Source organism: Glycine max, chromosome 6 (genome assembly GCF_000004515.6).
Source record: "Glycine max cultivar Williams 82 chromosome 6, Glycine_max_v4.0, whole genome shotgun sequence".
Classification (NCBI taxonomy): Eukaryota; Viridiplantae; Streptophyta; class Magnoliopsida; order Fabales; family Fabaceae; genus Glycine; species Glycine max.
The window spans coordinates 17,904,945-17,921,025 of record NC_038242.2 but is presented as its reverse complement, the minus strand read 5'-3'; the positions used below and the strand labels follow the sequence as shown (position 1 = coordinate 17,921,025).

General features: G+C 33.5%; 4 protein-coding genes across 4 annotated transcripts; 1 reads left to right on the top strand and 3 right to left on the bottom strand.

The window, feature by feature from the left end:
- The first annotated feature begins 3,512 nt into the window (after window positions 1-3,512).
- LOC100527076 (uncharacterized) lies at window positions 3,513-4,242 on the top strand. Its single transcript, NM_001251397.2, has 2 exons — window positions 3,513-3,680; window positions 3,795-4,242. Exons 1-2 carry the CDS (start codon window positions 3,543-3,545, stop codon window positions 4,047-4,049), a joined length of 393 nt encoding a protein of 130 aa, NP_001238326.1. The 5' UTR covers window positions 3,513-3,542; the 3' UTR covers window positions 4,050-4,242.
- Window positions 4,243-4,614: 372 nt separating this feature from the next.
- On the bottom strand, window positions 4,615-5,672 carry LOC102666094 (zinc finger matrin-type protein 4). Its single transcript, XM_026128788.2, has 2 exons — window positions 5,475-5,672; window positions 4,615-5,400 (listed from the first exon to the last, which is right to left on the bottom strand). Exons 1-2 carry the CDS (start codon window positions 5,505-5,507, stop codon window positions 4,879-4,881), a joined length of 555 nt encoding a protein of 184 aa, XP_025984573.2. The 5' UTR covers window positions 5,508-5,672; the 3' UTR covers window positions 4,615-4,878.
- LOC121172665 (uncharacterized) lies at window positions 5,668-6,572 on the bottom strand. The gene is made up of 3 exons (XM_041016139.1): window positions 6,236-6,572; window positions 5,771-5,951; window positions 5,668-5,672 (listed from the first exon to the last, which is right to left on the bottom strand). Exons 1-3 carry the CDS (start codon window positions 6,359-6,361, stop codon window positions 5,668-5,670), a joined length of 312 nt encoding a protein of 103 aa, XP_040872073.1. The 5' UTR covers window positions 6,362-6,572.
- A 1,864-nt stretch (window positions 6,573-8,436) lies between these two features.
- LOC100781769 (probable LRR receptor-like serine/threonine-protein kinase At1g74360) lies at window positions 8,437-12,409 on the bottom strand. The gene is made up of 2 exons (XM_006581917.4): window positions 12,090-12,409; window positions 8,437-11,805 (listed from the first exon to the last, which is right to left on the bottom strand). The coding sequence occupies exons 1-2, from the start codon at window positions 12,214-12,216 to the stop codon at window positions 8,591-8,593; spliced, it is 3,342 nt and encodes a 1,113-aa protein (XP_006581980.1). The 5' UTR covers window positions 12,217-12,409; the 3' UTR covers window positions 8,437-8,590.
- Between the last annotated feature and the right edge of the window lie 3,672 nt (window positions 12,410-16,081).

The window sequence follows — 16,081 nt, the reverse complement described above, 5'->3', positions numbered from 1 at the left end:
TTAGTCAAGCGAGTTTGTCTAGCAACCAGAATTATTTCACTATCTTATATTTTGTGTGTTAAACTTATTTCATACTTCTCTAGTCATCTTCATAATGGTATTAATTGATGTTTGTTGATATATGTTGAAATTAGTGAAAGGGGAATTCACGATACCAAACAGAAACATGTTTTGGTTTTATACAGTGTATTTGTCTAAACAGAAATTTGTTTCTGTTAATGGTATTTTTGTAAAAAAAAAAAGCAACAAAGATAGGGGGTAAGCTTAACAAATCAGGAGGTGAAAGTAAAAATTCTCATTAGAGTGGTTTTGATTATTTTTCCATCAACATGACCCAACTCGTCATGATATCCCACACTGTCGTTCATCAACTATTAAACATTATCAAGTATAAACATTATTGACACGAAAAATAAAGAAAATTGGCTAGAAATAATGCTGGATTCCAATAAGGAAACAAACAAGACAGCAAGATTCTACATAAATGAACATATATAGGCGAAATTATAGTAATATTCGAGCAAATGGCTCCTATATTCAGGTTAAAAATTTTCAAATGGGTATAATTGATTTCAAGTCATGGATGGAAAGACGGAGACATATCTGCCATACTCACATGATTAGTGTCCTACAGCAAAATCAATCAAGTGCTCCTCCATTATAACAACTAGTACTTATCTTAACCGCATAGAGGGAACACAAGAAATAAGATTCCTATCAAGTCTTTCGTTTAATTTGGGTTAACTTTTATTTATAAAACTCTGTTAAGTTTGTATATGTTTATAAAATAATAAAAATAATAAATTATTATATATGGATAATGTAACATTCCATTTTTCGTAAAATAAATTAAAAAATATTTTAGAAAAATAATGACATTTTTTATAATTAAATAATAAGAAAAAATAATTTTATTAATTAAAATAATGGTTTGAAGGAAAATAAAAAAATATTTTATTTATTCATTTGATAGAAAATAAAATAGAGTTCTTGTTTATAAAATAAAAAAAAAATAGAATAAACGGAGTACCCTAGTTATAAATAGAGACACGTTTGTTTAATTACACGTATCTTTTTCTCAATTTCGTTTTTCCTTCTTTTTATTTCAAAACCTTTCTTTTTTCTCACATACACCTAAACTTGTCTCAATAAAATGACGATCCCGGACTCGTTAACCGTTGAATTGTAGTGAAATTTGAGCGCCAAATTCGAAACTCATTTAAAAACATTCTCACCATTGAAATTTGTGAAACAATGTTTGAGGTGAGAGAAATATCTTTTGCATTATAGCTTTCTCTTTTTCCGCAGAGACCCAAAACCTATCCCTTCAAAACTAAGATCCCGACGCTTCAACCGTTGGATCGTCATGAAATTTGTATACCACCTTTGGAACCAATTTTCACACAGTCTCACTGTTGGGATTTGTGAAATAATGTTTTTGTAGAAAGAAATTAGTCTCTCACGTTGACAGTAAAATGAAGACTACAATCTCTTATCCTTCTCTCTAACGCTTGAAAATCCTAACAGAACAAACAGAGGAAAAGCTTGAAGAATCTTAGAAAACTGCTAGAGACGCCCGCTATCATTGTCGGACTACACAATGAGCTCGTTTAGAGGTAAGAGATGAGTTTATCACAATTGGGGTTAGAATGAACATATGTAGGGATCCTTAGAGGATTAAATTAGATTTATTTTGAGATGTTTATTGAATTATAAATTTTCCTTTATGATTATAAATACGATATTGTTGTGTTTGATTAATCAATTGATGTCCTAATGCAAATTGGTTGATAAATTGAGTGTTCTTGGTGTTTTCATATTTTTTCACCTATGATTTTGATTCCTTGATTTTGATATGATTATGTGAAACTGTTGGAAGGATTTTACTCCCATGTTGTGAGAAACATTTTTGTATAAATTGTTTGTATTTTGGATATGATTTACTAGGAGAACATGATAAATTGTAATATTGAGATCATGAAATTGTGATTAAAATTGTATGTAAATGATAAATTGAATATGCGATGAATTGTGAGATAACATGTTGCTTTGATATTATAATATTGTTATTGAGATTAAGTATAAGTGTAAAGTTGAATATGCGTTAAATTATGAGATACATGTAAATATGTGACGGTGGATTATGACATTATGAGATGTTAAATTGTGGACATGAGATTTGGTTGTGAATAAGTGTGTGATTAACACTTGATGTGACAATACTTGTGTTGTGAGCTATGAATTATACAATAATTCGACTGGTGTTTACCTTGAGAAAAGTGTTTATGCGCAGTATTAAAGGAAAAATGTAGGATTTCTAGTTAGGAACCTAAAATGTTAAATTGTAGCGCAATGTGTTAAACGTGTTTGAAATACGAATGTGAGGTCATGTATATTGTATAATTCATGAGCAGTGTCTGCATGCAAAAATTGTTTTAGGGGTTGGACCTGAATCAAGAAGGTGAGACCCTAACGGATTCTTCGGAGTCTAGGCCTTGTGGGTAAAGACACTCGGCTTGAATGCTCCTTTAAGCCTATGTTAATCCCATATGGTTAGAGCATTCTCGTAAAGCAGAGTGACCTTGACTGGTCACCTTATGATTTTACTTAGTGAGAGTGACATGACATACCCATTGTATGGTGTGTCTTGTTATGTATTCCAAAGTGTCCCGAGATGGTTTTTCACTGACATGGTACCATATTACATATAGGCTTGAGTCTTAGTATAATTGTTGCATAACACTTGCTAATTGTTTATTATGAAATTGATGAGTATTATTACGTCTTGACATGAGTGTGTGATTCATGTGTAATGTGATTGGTGATTGAAAAATAAATTTTAAATGATAAAGTGCTGAAGTGACGTGGATTGTATAAGTTGAGCTATGTTATGATTACTTCCATAATTTATTTTGATTACGTCTTTGTTTATTTGTATTTTTTTTTAGAAATATGATAACCCACTCCCTGTGTGCTATTTTTGTTTGGATCCTGTGATGATCTCGAACCTTGTGTTTGTGGGAGCAGATTGCTAGGTGGATGACTTTAAAGAACCTCGTGCTAGAGGTCGCCGAGACACAATGATAGGATGTGACATTGGGGATGATTTTTTATTTTAATTACATGATGTTATTTTATTTTATTTTACCTCACTAATATATTTTTAATAAATTTTATTTGGTAATAGTGAAGTGAATATGAAACTTATACCCACGAGAATTTGTTGGTAAATATTATTATATGTTTTATTTATTTATATGTATGTCGGGATAGAGGATAACTTAGGATGCATAACTTGTTGTAAATTTAGTGATATCAATAATTGATTCTTTTAAGGATAAAAAATAACATATTTATTTCCTTGATTCATCTTATTTATTTATTTTCCTATAAAAATACTTGTTAAAAGTTTATTAAAAGTAACACTTTCTCCTTTTTCTTATTCTATATAATCTTAATCCTACTCCCAAGTTTTCTATAAATTGGACATGCATAGCATTTGGATGAAGCATGAGTTAGAGATAAAAACCAGAAAAGGAGATATGGATTGCTCTTATGGTTTTCCCATAACACGTCCAAGAGATGTTTCTCTTCAGGAACTAAGCAAGAGGCTGGCCGAGTTTGCTGAAGTGAGAGGATGGGATCAACATCACAGTCCTAGAAATCTTCTCTTAGCACTTGTAATTTAAATGGCTAAATTGACATTGAAAATTTCAACTATTGCTCTTTATTAATGCTTTATTTACTCTTCCTTGTATAGTTATAGAACATTTTGTACCACTTTAATTGTGCAGGTTGGAGAGGTGGGAGAGCTGTCTGAGATATTCCAATGGAAAGGAGAAGTTGCAAAAGGATTACCCAATTGGAGTTCTGATGACAAGGAAAGGTTAGAGGAAGAACTTTCAGATGTTTTGTTGTATTTGGTGCGTCTTGCTGATGTGTGTGGCCTAGATCTTGGACAAGCAGCTCTAACAAAATTGGTCAAGAATGCTCAGAAATACCCTGTTGTTGTTACTAACAACACACCCTCTTCAACAACCATGAATTGAATAATTTCTACCTGCATGCTTTTCTTTCCCCTTGTGCTAGTGTCAGTGCTGCTTAAAAAATGCATGTGAGACTGTTGCATTTCATAAATGTTACTTATACTTCACGTGTTATATATATACCACACTTTTTATGATATAACTTCAGTCTCTACAACTATAATGTGATTGTAAATGTTATATTGCATTTGCTTACAAGAGAAATTCTAGTTCATGAAGTGCATACTAGTTGATAGATTAATTAAAGATACAATTAATATAACAAGAAAACACATGGGATTATTCTATCAGATTTCTTTATCAAGGGACTGCCCATGTGGTTGTTACATCGTTAATTAACATTGTTGTTACTTGAGAGTAAACTAAAAGAAGAAGAACCATTAAATTTTACAATTTACTTTTTTAATGATTGTGAATGAATACTTGGCTTGTCCTAATGTCTCCATCAATAACCATATAATTTCGTAAAAGAAGAAAGAGCTGTCACCATCTTTTCTGAGCTACTAGATCAATTAAGGCATTGCCTAGTTTAACTTGTTGCTATCACATTAAAAAAAACCATAGAGACTTCATCAATATTAAGCAAACTAACTAAATTAAGATTTCATACAGCACTAATGGACTAAATATAAAAGGACCTAAAGGACAAAAGTCCAATAGTGATGACAAACCTGAGATATGACTGGTATATAGAGTAGTATATAAAAGTTTACATATCAATAGTTGTCCTAAACAAGAGAACCATGTCCTTAAACAACATTTGCATAAAGAAATCAATCTTGCTAAATGTCACTTAGCGTGATCTATTTCTCTGATAAATGTCATTGTGTCTTTATGGACATCTTTTTTTTTTCACGTGCTTTTTACCTCCAAGGTGCAGTCTGAAAGCAAACTCATCACTGCACCATAATTTGCATAGTGCACACCATTTTGGCTTATTTGGAGCCTCCACACCTTGCTTGCTGATTTCCAGCATCTGCAATTTAGCCTTGTGCTTTTGGCCTTGAAAGTGCATTTTGAGCAAATCTTCATTCATACACGGAATGCAACACACTTCACACCATTGCATCTGACTATTGCTTCCACCCTTTTGCAACATTTGCTTGTGCTTCCGACCTCTCAAGTGTTGCTTGAGATTGGATGGACTTGAGCAAGATATTTGACAAATTTTGCAGTATATATCATCCAGCTCACCTTCATGGTTGAGAGTTCCATGAAATGGATGATGATGTTGTAGACGCAGATGATCAGAACTTGGTGATTCCTTCCCTTTAGTGCCTAAAAGACTTGAGAATTTACTTGTACATGGACCTGGCAATGACTTTGGGAGGGAAGCATCATTTGATGATTTAACCTGAAAAATAAACTTAGGTTGAAATACAAAGTGTTGTCCAAAAGAGTATTCTGAGATAACAAAATGCAGCCTACATTAAGACTGAAATCCCTGGCTCCTGTCTTCATTTCGTGATTTCGACTTCCATGAAATGGCTGTTGATGTTGAAGACACAGATAATCAGTACTTCTTGTTGGTGATTCCTTTCGCTTAGTTCCTGAAAGGCTTGGAAATTTTATTGAACTTGGACCTGGCAGTGGCTTTGGGAGGGAAGCATCATTTGACGGTTTAACCTGAAAAATAAACTTAGATTGACTTAAACTTAAAAAAAAGTGGTATAAAAGAGTATTCTGGGAGAACAAAATGCAGCATACATTAAGCCTTACATCACAGGCTCCTGTCTGAACTTCATGATTGAGACTTCCATGAAATGGTTGTTGATGTTTTAGACGCGGATGATGAGTACTTCTTGTTGGTGATTCCTTCCGCTTAGTTCCTGAAAGGCTTGAAAATTTCATTGAACTTGGACCTGGCAATAGCTTTGGACAGGAAGCATCATTTGATGATTTAACCTGAAAAATAAATTAGATTGACATACAGAAAATCTGGTTCAAAAGAGTATTCTGAGGGAACAAAATGCAGCATAAATTAAGACTGAAATCAATCAAATCATAGGTTCATGACCATAGATGTCAGGTTTGAAAACATATGATACTCACAAGAAAAGTTCTAATAATCAGACTTTGGAGAAAGCCATAAAGGGAAAGATAAAGGACACACACTATATGGAATTAATGATGGTTTTGAGCTATATTTTGTAAACAATATATATCATAATAATAGGGTAAGATATCACCTCTTTAGTGAATTTAGAATTCGGACGCAAATGAAATGCTGCTACAATTTTCCTATATTCTAACTCCCTCTGGATTGCAAACTTCACTGGCATTGTATTTTCTTGCTTCCCACTGCTTCCAGCCATCTCTTGAGCTAAATTGTTTCCTCTGCAATGATTTCTGAGGCAATTTATTTCACACTGTTTTCAGATGCCAAATGTTACCATAAACAAAACATAAACAGTAGGATAAAAGAGCTAGCTAGCCACAAGAAATGGGACTGAATTTCTGAAAGTCATTAGACATTAATAAGTGAATATAATGAAATCCAAAATCCACTCTCGTAGAAAGAGGAAGGTGAATATAAACTCACCAAAATGTTCAAAATAAGTTCCATTCTACTCAAATGAAGTAAATATATATGTATCAGCCATCATTAGTAAATGGTGATCATAATTTTCTTTTAATCTCAAAAACAGCAAATACCAAACAGGGTTTTAACTTTTAGTGTCATTTAGCAAACAACTTACTCAATGATGAACCCAATTTCTATCCCCAATATGATAAGTTCAAAAGATTTCTTTCATATATATATGTAACACTTGGACGTATAAAGTTTATAGGGGAATACAATAGCAAAGGTATTGCCTTACTGGGGCTATTATTGTCAATGAATAACCTGTGGTTTTCACGGTGATAATTGCATGCTAGTAACCACTAGCTAATGCCAATAGTATGTTCCTTTTACTTTATTCTTTTAGTACTTGCATGATTTTTTTGTACTTGACTTGCCAATTCCATTTACCAACCCACATTGGCATATGGCAATTATTGTAGAATAGCTTTTTTCCTCTTTTGTACAAACATCAGAGTGCAAAAACTTGCCTTCTAGTGACATTTTGTGGTCGCTTTTAATATGAAGGAAAAAATTAAATAAAAGAAAAACTAATTAACTAAGAGATTAATTTCTTTATATTTGATATTCTTCCATTTAAAAAAACAAACAGAAAATAAATTAATATAAAAAAGTGACTTCTTTTACGTTAGTGCCACAAAAAGAATAAACTTTCTAAATCAAAACCTCAAAACTTGGTATTATTTATTGCAAGTAAAATAATATTTAAATTCTAAAATATCTGTACCGTGTTCTTTAATTTAAAACCAAGCCTAACAATAATAATAATAATTATTATTATTATTATTATTATGTAAAATAAAGATAGGATCAAAGAAATGGGTTGCAGAGCCCAACATCCAAATCTAATATATTAAAGAACGATAAGTCAATAACAATGAACTAAAAAAATAGGAGAGAGATAGAGAGACCCTATGACTGTAGAGTGGGGTGTTTTATGAATGTAACTGGAGTGAGAGAGTTTCCTTTTGTGTTGTGTGTAGTGATACTGAGAAGAGAAGAAAAGTTAACAAGTGTGGATGAATGAGTGTCATCGTTGAGATGTAATCAGACACATCATAGGCGTGAGGAGCAAAGCTGCAATGTTAGGACCAAAAATGGTAACTAGAAGGGACATACCAAAAGCATTTGGTTGCAATACATCATACAGTCAAAATTTGAAAGTTCTTTTTTGTTTATTTTATTATTTTTATTTCAGAAAACAAACAAAATGGATGGATTTTCTTGGACTGTTTTAGCCAACACCAATGCCCTCTACTAATAAAAATATATTGGTGTTGGTTAAAATATATTTTCTATCTTTTATGTTTTAGATTATATTTAATTTGATTTTTTATATTTTAAAAAATTTAATTTAGTTTTTAGTGTTTTATAATGAACTAAAATGATCATTTTTAAATAATAATTCTTTTCAATTTTGTGACCTAATTTTAATTTTTTTATTAATTTGAGACGTGGAACTTAGCTCATTAAATTAAACATTTTTATTAATGACTTTTTAGCTTATTAAATTTTTTTTATAATTTAATATTTATTATTAATTTTTTCGTCCACACTTCAAGTGTAAATAAATTTAACACTTCTATAACAGGATTCAGTTCACTCCCTGTTGTCTGTTGTCTCAGAGTTCTGGGATCCTCAATGATTTAAGTTACCTTTGTTCAAAGAGTTAGAAATCTTCTTGACGGATTGAAGAAATAATTACTTTACCCTGCCATTGATCAAAAGACAAATTGAACAGAGGTGCTTATTATTCATCAGAAGGTGTTAAACAAAAGTAAAGCCACAAAGATAAAACCTCATGGATACAGAACAAAATTGAACAACTTCTTCAACATGAATGGTGAGTTTCTTTACATGAGAAGAATCAACTGTGTATGACATGTGTGTTTCTATGTAAAACTGTATTGGAACTTACACTATATGCACAGTTATTTTTCTGTCTTAAATCACAAAAAGACTACACAATGTGTCCACCATTTGAGTCCCCAGTGGGATTGTATATCCTAATGAGCATAGCTAGAACCTCCTTCATGTTAGGCCTAGCCTGTGGTGCATCATGTGTGCACTTCACTCCAACTTGGAGCAATTCACTCATCTCCTTTGCCCCTTCCACTACTCCACATCCCTTCAACAAAACTGGCACATATTGATCCAACCCTTGTCTTCCAGAACTCATCATCATAACGCGCCGAGTCCATTCCACCAAGCACTCTTCACCTCCATCCACTGCTCTTCTTGCTGTTGCTAGCTCCATGACCAACACTCCAAAACTATACACATCCCCTTTTGTAGTGGCTTGCCATGTTTGTCCATATTCTGGTGCAACATACCCAACTGTGCCAGCCACTATAGTGCTCACATGACTATCTCCAACATTAACAATTCTAGCAAGTCCAAAATCTGTGACCTTGGCCTTGCCATCTTTGTCTAGCAACACATTACTAGCCTTCACATCTCTATGCACAATAGAAGGGTAGCACTCATGGTGTAAATAGACTAGTGCTCTAGCCACATCGATTGCCACTTCTAGGCGCCTCTTCCATGCCATCCTTTTTGTATCAGTCACAAGTTCCTCCAAGCTTCCACCTCCTATGTACTCATAGACTAGTATCTTCTGTGAACCATAGAGGCACCAACCATAGAGTGTGACAAGGTTTGGATGAGGCCAGTTAAATCCAAGACCACTCAGAACCTTCATTTCGGCTCTGAATTCTTTTTCGCCCTCAGTTCCTTCCCTTTGAAGCTTCTTCACTGCCACTTCTCTCCCATCTGGAAACATCCCTCTATAGACTGTTCCATAGCCACCCTTTCCTATGATTCTCTCCTCTGTGAAGTTGGAGGTTGCTTTTAAGATGTCAGCATGTGTGAAAACTGTCTTGTTTAGGTGGAATATCTTGACAGTATCGGAATACCCTGCTGAGGATCCGGTGCTGCCTGAATCATGTGCTTGCTTCTTTGTATTATTCTTCATGAGGTATCCTGGTTCCACCTTTGGACTTTTCACCAAGAAACATATCACCAGGAAAAGAAGTCCAAAGACCATGATAGCAAGTGCTAGAGCCAAAACCAAAGACCATTTTGTGGGATTTTTCAAGACTTTGGGTAAAGTCCTATTTCTATCATCAGTGATGTTAAAGAACAGGTTCAAAAGGGGGTCACCCAAATATGAATCCTTGTCAAAAGTGAGTAAGTGTCCAGCTGGTGGGACTGCACCAGATATGAGAGGATTATATGAGATGTTGAACATGCTAAGCTCATCCAAGCGTGCCAAAGTTACGGGAAATGCCCCGGAGAAATTGTTACAAGACAAATCCAGATCCTGTAGACACTTCATGTTGCCAATATCACTTGGAAGTTCACCAGAAAAATTGTTTCTGGTCATGTTCAAGACTACAAGTGGCAAACCTACCATCTCTGGAGGGAATTTCCCAGTGAACTTGTTATCCCCAAAATGCAACATGCTGAAGTTCACCATGTTCCCAATTTCTGAAGGGATTTCACCACTCATTTGGTTCCCACTTAGCTGAACATACCCTGCTATGTGTGAAGGTTTAGAAGAGGGCACAGATGAACACATGGGAAAAATATTATGTCCTTTGAGCAACCTATCCCAAAGGGCCCTACAATTCTTCCTTGTTAAGATGTTATACACAAAGCTGAATGGAGGGTAATCAGCAGGTATCCATCTCCTCATTGCTAAGCACTCACTATTGCCAGCAACAACTCCCCCAAGGTTTCTATTGTTTGCTTCAAATGTGGCCCTTGCATTCCTTCCGATTCTCGTTAGTTCGGAAGGAAATTTTCCCGAGAGTTTGTTGTTTGCAAGGTTCAGCCATAACATGCTTGAGCAGTTTCCCAACTCTGGCGGGATTTCTCCTGATAACAAATTATCTGAAAGGGTTAGCCATAGGAGAGTACTCAAGTTTCCAAGGCTTGGTGGGATTGGTCCACTGAAATTGTTGAAGGCAAGATCAAGTGCCATAAGGCGAGTCAACTTTCCCAATTCAGATGGAATAGGCCCAGAGAACTGGTTGTAGGTTAAGGTTAAGAAGGTAAGTCCAGACATTTGTGAGATTTCAACAGGTAATGGACCTGAAAAGTTGTTGAAGCTTATGTCCAAACGGCTAAGGTTTGTCAATGTAAAAATGCCTGATGTGTTCAACCCTCCAGTGTAGGAATTTGAGTGCAGCACAAGAAACTTCAGTTGCTTGAATTTCCCAAAAATCTCCTGCACCTCCCCACCAAATTTATTCCTGCTTAAATCCAAGATGAACAAATGGGTCAAGTTCAAAAGGGTCTCTGGGATATCCCTCGAGAAAGTGTTGTTCCCCAAGAACAATGCATCAAGACCAGAAATGGAACCAATTTCACTGGGAATATCTCCAGTAAAATTGTTACCAGAAAGGTTGAGAACCAACAAATTCTTGCAGTTAGCAACCTCCTTTGGGGGCTTACCGTCAAATTCATTAACAGAAAGGTCAAGTTTTTCAAGGCTACAATTGATTGGAAAAGCCTTGGAAGGAACAACCCCTGTGAGAAAATTCTCTGAGATGGAAAACTCTCTCAGCCTGGAAAATCCAGTCCATAGGGTCCCATTCAGATGGTTGGTGCTCAAATCCAAGTGCTGCAACTTCAAGCATTGATCAAAGAAGCCATCAATTCCACCATTCAAGTGATTGTCTGAAACATTCAAAGTCACCAAACTATCACAAATGGCAGGGAAACTCAACCCAAGTCCCCCAACAAATCTATTAACTGACAAGTCCACTGTTTGCAACTTTGTCAAACCCTTCAAATTCAACTCCCCCTTAAGAGTATTATGAGAGAGATTAAGATACACAAGTTTGTGGCTCCTCCTCAAATCCTCAGGAATTCCCCCAGAGAGAGAGTTCCAAGAAATATCAAGGTGCGTGAGTTCAGTGAGTTGAGAGAAATTTTCGAATATGTTACCATATATGTCACTGTAAGAGATATCAACTTTCACAACCCTCCTTGTTGTTCCATTCAAGATGCTGCTGCACTTGATTCCTGACCAATCACAAGGATTTGAACTGTTCTTGTTCCAGCTTGTGTACCCTCCTTTATTTGCAAGAGTTTGTGTTTGCAAATATGATTTCAGCTTCAGCAAAACTCGTGCGTCAGTTTCCAATGAATCCCCAACAACTAGTTTACCTGTACAAAAGGTACCACAACCTTGGTAAACATGAAAGATAACTAACAAAACAGCATCAATGATCAACCTAGGAAAACCAGAACAAACATAAAATAAATAGAGAATCTAACAACACCCCACCACCAAATTAGATTGGTGCTTAATAACTTAATAATAAATATTGATTCTTATTAAGGTTCACCAATCATCAGCACCAATAAAGCAATTATTATTACCCCAAAAAGGAGTTTGAGGCAAAAACTTTTAATTTTTTGGAAAAGGGAACAGAGTTTTGAGTTAGTACCTGAGAAAAGGATCAACAAACAGACAAACAGGAAGCCCCATGAATCGGTTTCCTGCTCTGACATTAATGATGATGGTCCTTCTCTTGTGCTATGTGTTTTTTTTCTTCTATGAGCAACAAAACTCATGTACTTGATGGAATAAAATATGAGTGAATCTTTGAGGGGCTCAAAACTGTAAAGCCATTGGTGTGTGTTTTGGTTGGAATGGTCTACCAGTGCCAGGTGGTGATGGTGGACAAAAAAACAATTGAACTCTGAAGTCTGAACAACACTGGCTCGTGTCTTTATTTTCCATTTTTTGCTTCTTGTGATATCATGCTGAGGGGTTTATTTTATTTTATTCAATACGTATAAGTGAAGAATGAACGAACGATTGTTGTTGTTTATTGATTAAAAAAAGTGTGGTTGATGTGGTTTGTCCCCGAATGTGAATGTCAAATCAGGTATGTGTTTCTAATCCGGGCTAGCTAGCTAATTGTAGACTAAGGAGCTCAAGTTTCACATTTTTTTTAACATATTCTTTTTGTTACTCTCTCTAATTTATACAAGGTTAATTATTTTTTTAATGAGATTCACTAAAGAAAATCAAGATATACATATTTAATGACATCCACATAAAGTTTACCAAATAAGAAAGAATATGTTGATTAGATATGATATTCCTATGATAAAATTATACAAGAATTTAATTAGAATGTGACAGTGAATAAGATCAAACAAAATCAATAGATGATTTAGTTAGTTATTTAAATATTTTAATATGTGTTTTATGACTTGGTTGTACGTAAGAAAAAGAAGATTTTATTTTATTGGATGAAATAAAATCTATTTTAATAATTTTTACGTCTTAAGAGTTAATTTTATAACTTTTGATGGTGAGGATATTTTGTTTTAGTAAAAAATATGTCAATTTTTCTTACATTACAATACATAAAAGTAACATACTTTTTTATTTCTCTTTATGATGTAACTTATTTTTTCTCTTTGATTTTTAAAATATTGAAAAAAAATTCTGGTTGTGTATGGATGAATATTAATTTGAGAGTCACAAGAAGCAATTAAAGGAAATGAGTCACAACTCACAAGAAGCAAAGGAAACCGAGAGTCACGGCATTTTGGATTTGGTAGCAAAGGGGCGGTCGAGCCGCCATTGCTGACCGGTTCGACGAAGATTGGCTCGCACGGGTTTGGCTACATTGCTACCACGCAAAGACTACTTTGCTGAACCATTTATAACACTTGAACAAGCTAAGTATGTATTCACACATAAATGATTAGATGAGAATAACAATAAGGTAGAGTTTAAAAGCTAGTACAAGATGTATATAATTAAGGGATCTGGGATACTTGAGTGTTATAAATTTTTTAGTATTTATGTTAGATTTTTATAGATAAAAAAAAGATATATAACACAACAATTAATATATCATAAAAATAGAAACATAAATCTTAAATAGAAATGAAAACAAAAATATTTCGTAAGTCAACTTTGATTATTATAAACAAAATAAATATTATTATTATTATTATTTAATATTGTGGTATTTTACCTATACCGATATAAAAAATAAAATAAATAACAGAAAGATACTAGCTATAAGATAGATCAAAATATATAATTTCTTTTTTTAAAATATTCGTCATAGTATGTAACTCCAACTATGATTAAAAATTTGGCCCCAAACTCGATAAAAATAAAAAAATTGAGTTGTGTTATGGGTCACTCATTATCAATTTGATTTTATGTCAAGAAGATCTACACTAAAATTCATTTACCTTTAATTAAAGTTGATGAAAAGGTATTGAAGTAAAAGAAGTTAGAGACATGAATTTTGTTAGCTTGGAAAAGACTATCGAGTGTAAAGAGAAGTGTTGTCGAAGGCTTTAAAAATCGATATGACATGTTTCTATGTTTAAATATTTTGGATCCATATAATACAAAACGATGAAAAACTAATGAGATTATTGTCACGCGCTATACAATTAGGAGGAGCAAATGGAGAAAGACGTTAGGAGCTATGAGTAATTGCAAATGTTGTATTGCATTGTGTATTTATTTTTCTATTAATGACAATGGTATATGAATGTGTACTAATACAACAACTTTAAATTTTAATAATAAAAATATCACTTAATATTTTGGCTCCCTCAAAATAATTGGTCAAACTCTGTCACTGAGTTCAGTAATTAACTAATCTGAAATTTACTAGATAATCTCACCATCAAGAATTAATTAGTCACATAACTTCTAGATAGAGAGAAAGAAAATGAAAGAAACAAGCGAGAACAAAAATGGACAGAGAGACAAATGCTGCAACAACGAGATAACGACAAACGCATGGCGCCCGTGCGTGGGGTTTAAGAAAAGACAAACCCAAGGATTATTAAAGATTTGATGTGAACATTATTTTATATATTTGTTTTTAACATATCCTCGCGTTCGAATACGTGTACAAATAATTCCCAGCCAGTCTTTGAATTGTTGGTTTTGATTTTTTTTCATGGATCACGGATGTTCCTAATTTATTAAATTAGAGACTTATCTTATTTACAATTAATAAAAATCTTAAGAGAATCACACACTATTAGAAAATACACTTTCAACATCAGTTATTTAGAATATTTTACATCGGTTCTAAAATTGATATTGAAAGTGACGATGTTGAATGTATGAATGGAGAGCCGATGTTAACATACATATGACAACATCGGTTCTCTAAATACTCGATATTAAACACAATGAACATCAACAAAAAAAAATGTACGCATGATGAATGTTGACATCGGTTTTCCAGTAAAACCGAAGTTAATATGTTAGTTTAACATCGGTTTTCTAAAAAACCGATGTCAACGTTGATGATGCATACACTTATTTGGTGTAGTTCTTTGTGTATAACATTTGTTAATTATAAATAACCGATGTTAATATTCAAATATTCACATCGATTATTTATAATTAACCGATGTTAATGTACAATAGTTGACATCGGTTATCTACAGATAACCGATGTTAAAATACAAACGCTGACATCGGTTATACACAAAAAACCGATGTTAATATACAAACGTTAACATCGGTTTTCTATTATAACCGATGTTGGTTATGATATTAATATCGGTTTTTGTTAATAATCGATGTTGTTTTCAAGAATTTTTTTATATATACTTTCTGTTTTTACAGTAAACCCAAAATTGAACCTGTCAAATGCAATTTCAGGAGGCTCAATTCACAGCAAATAAACATTTTATTCTGCTTTCAAGCAGTTTTAATGATAATAAACATCAAATAATTGATTTATATATTATAAAGAACAATCATCAAATGAATTCAATGTTCATGTTACATAGAAAATGTAAAAAATGTAAAAAATGTTAAAAAATGTCCCTAAATCCTAGGCTTGATCTCTAACTCGGAGATAAAACTGTGTCAACTGGATCCGCAATGCTTTTAATCTCTCAGGCTCCAATGGTCTAGGATCGTTAAAATACTGCATGATGAAATAAATCATATTAAGTTAATAATGTAATACAAATTATAAATAAATCGATTTTCTTTGAAATAAACTTACCGCTTCCCAATTATTTCTAAAAGTTCCTAAAATGATGGTGGACATCTAGTGCATCACATAGTAGCTGCACTCAGTAGTTCCTTTTTGTCTATTACACTAAATACATAATGAAATTTGGATATTAATTAAACAACTAGTGTACAGACACATAAAGAAATATATATAAGTGGAAGTTTTATGTAAATGACGTACCTTGATGACAATCCACCTAGCAGGAGCCTTTGATTTAGGATGTGGAGCATCATTAAGACCCTTGATAGCACAGTTCCATATGAGTAACAATTAAAAACTGGTGTTGTACGTTGAGGTATTACAATGCAAATGTATTGAAAAGAACAGTAACCTATTAATAATCCCCTTAAGGTAGTTGTCTGGCCTGTTATGCAATGAACAAAACCAGACAACTAAGTGTTCCTTGGGCA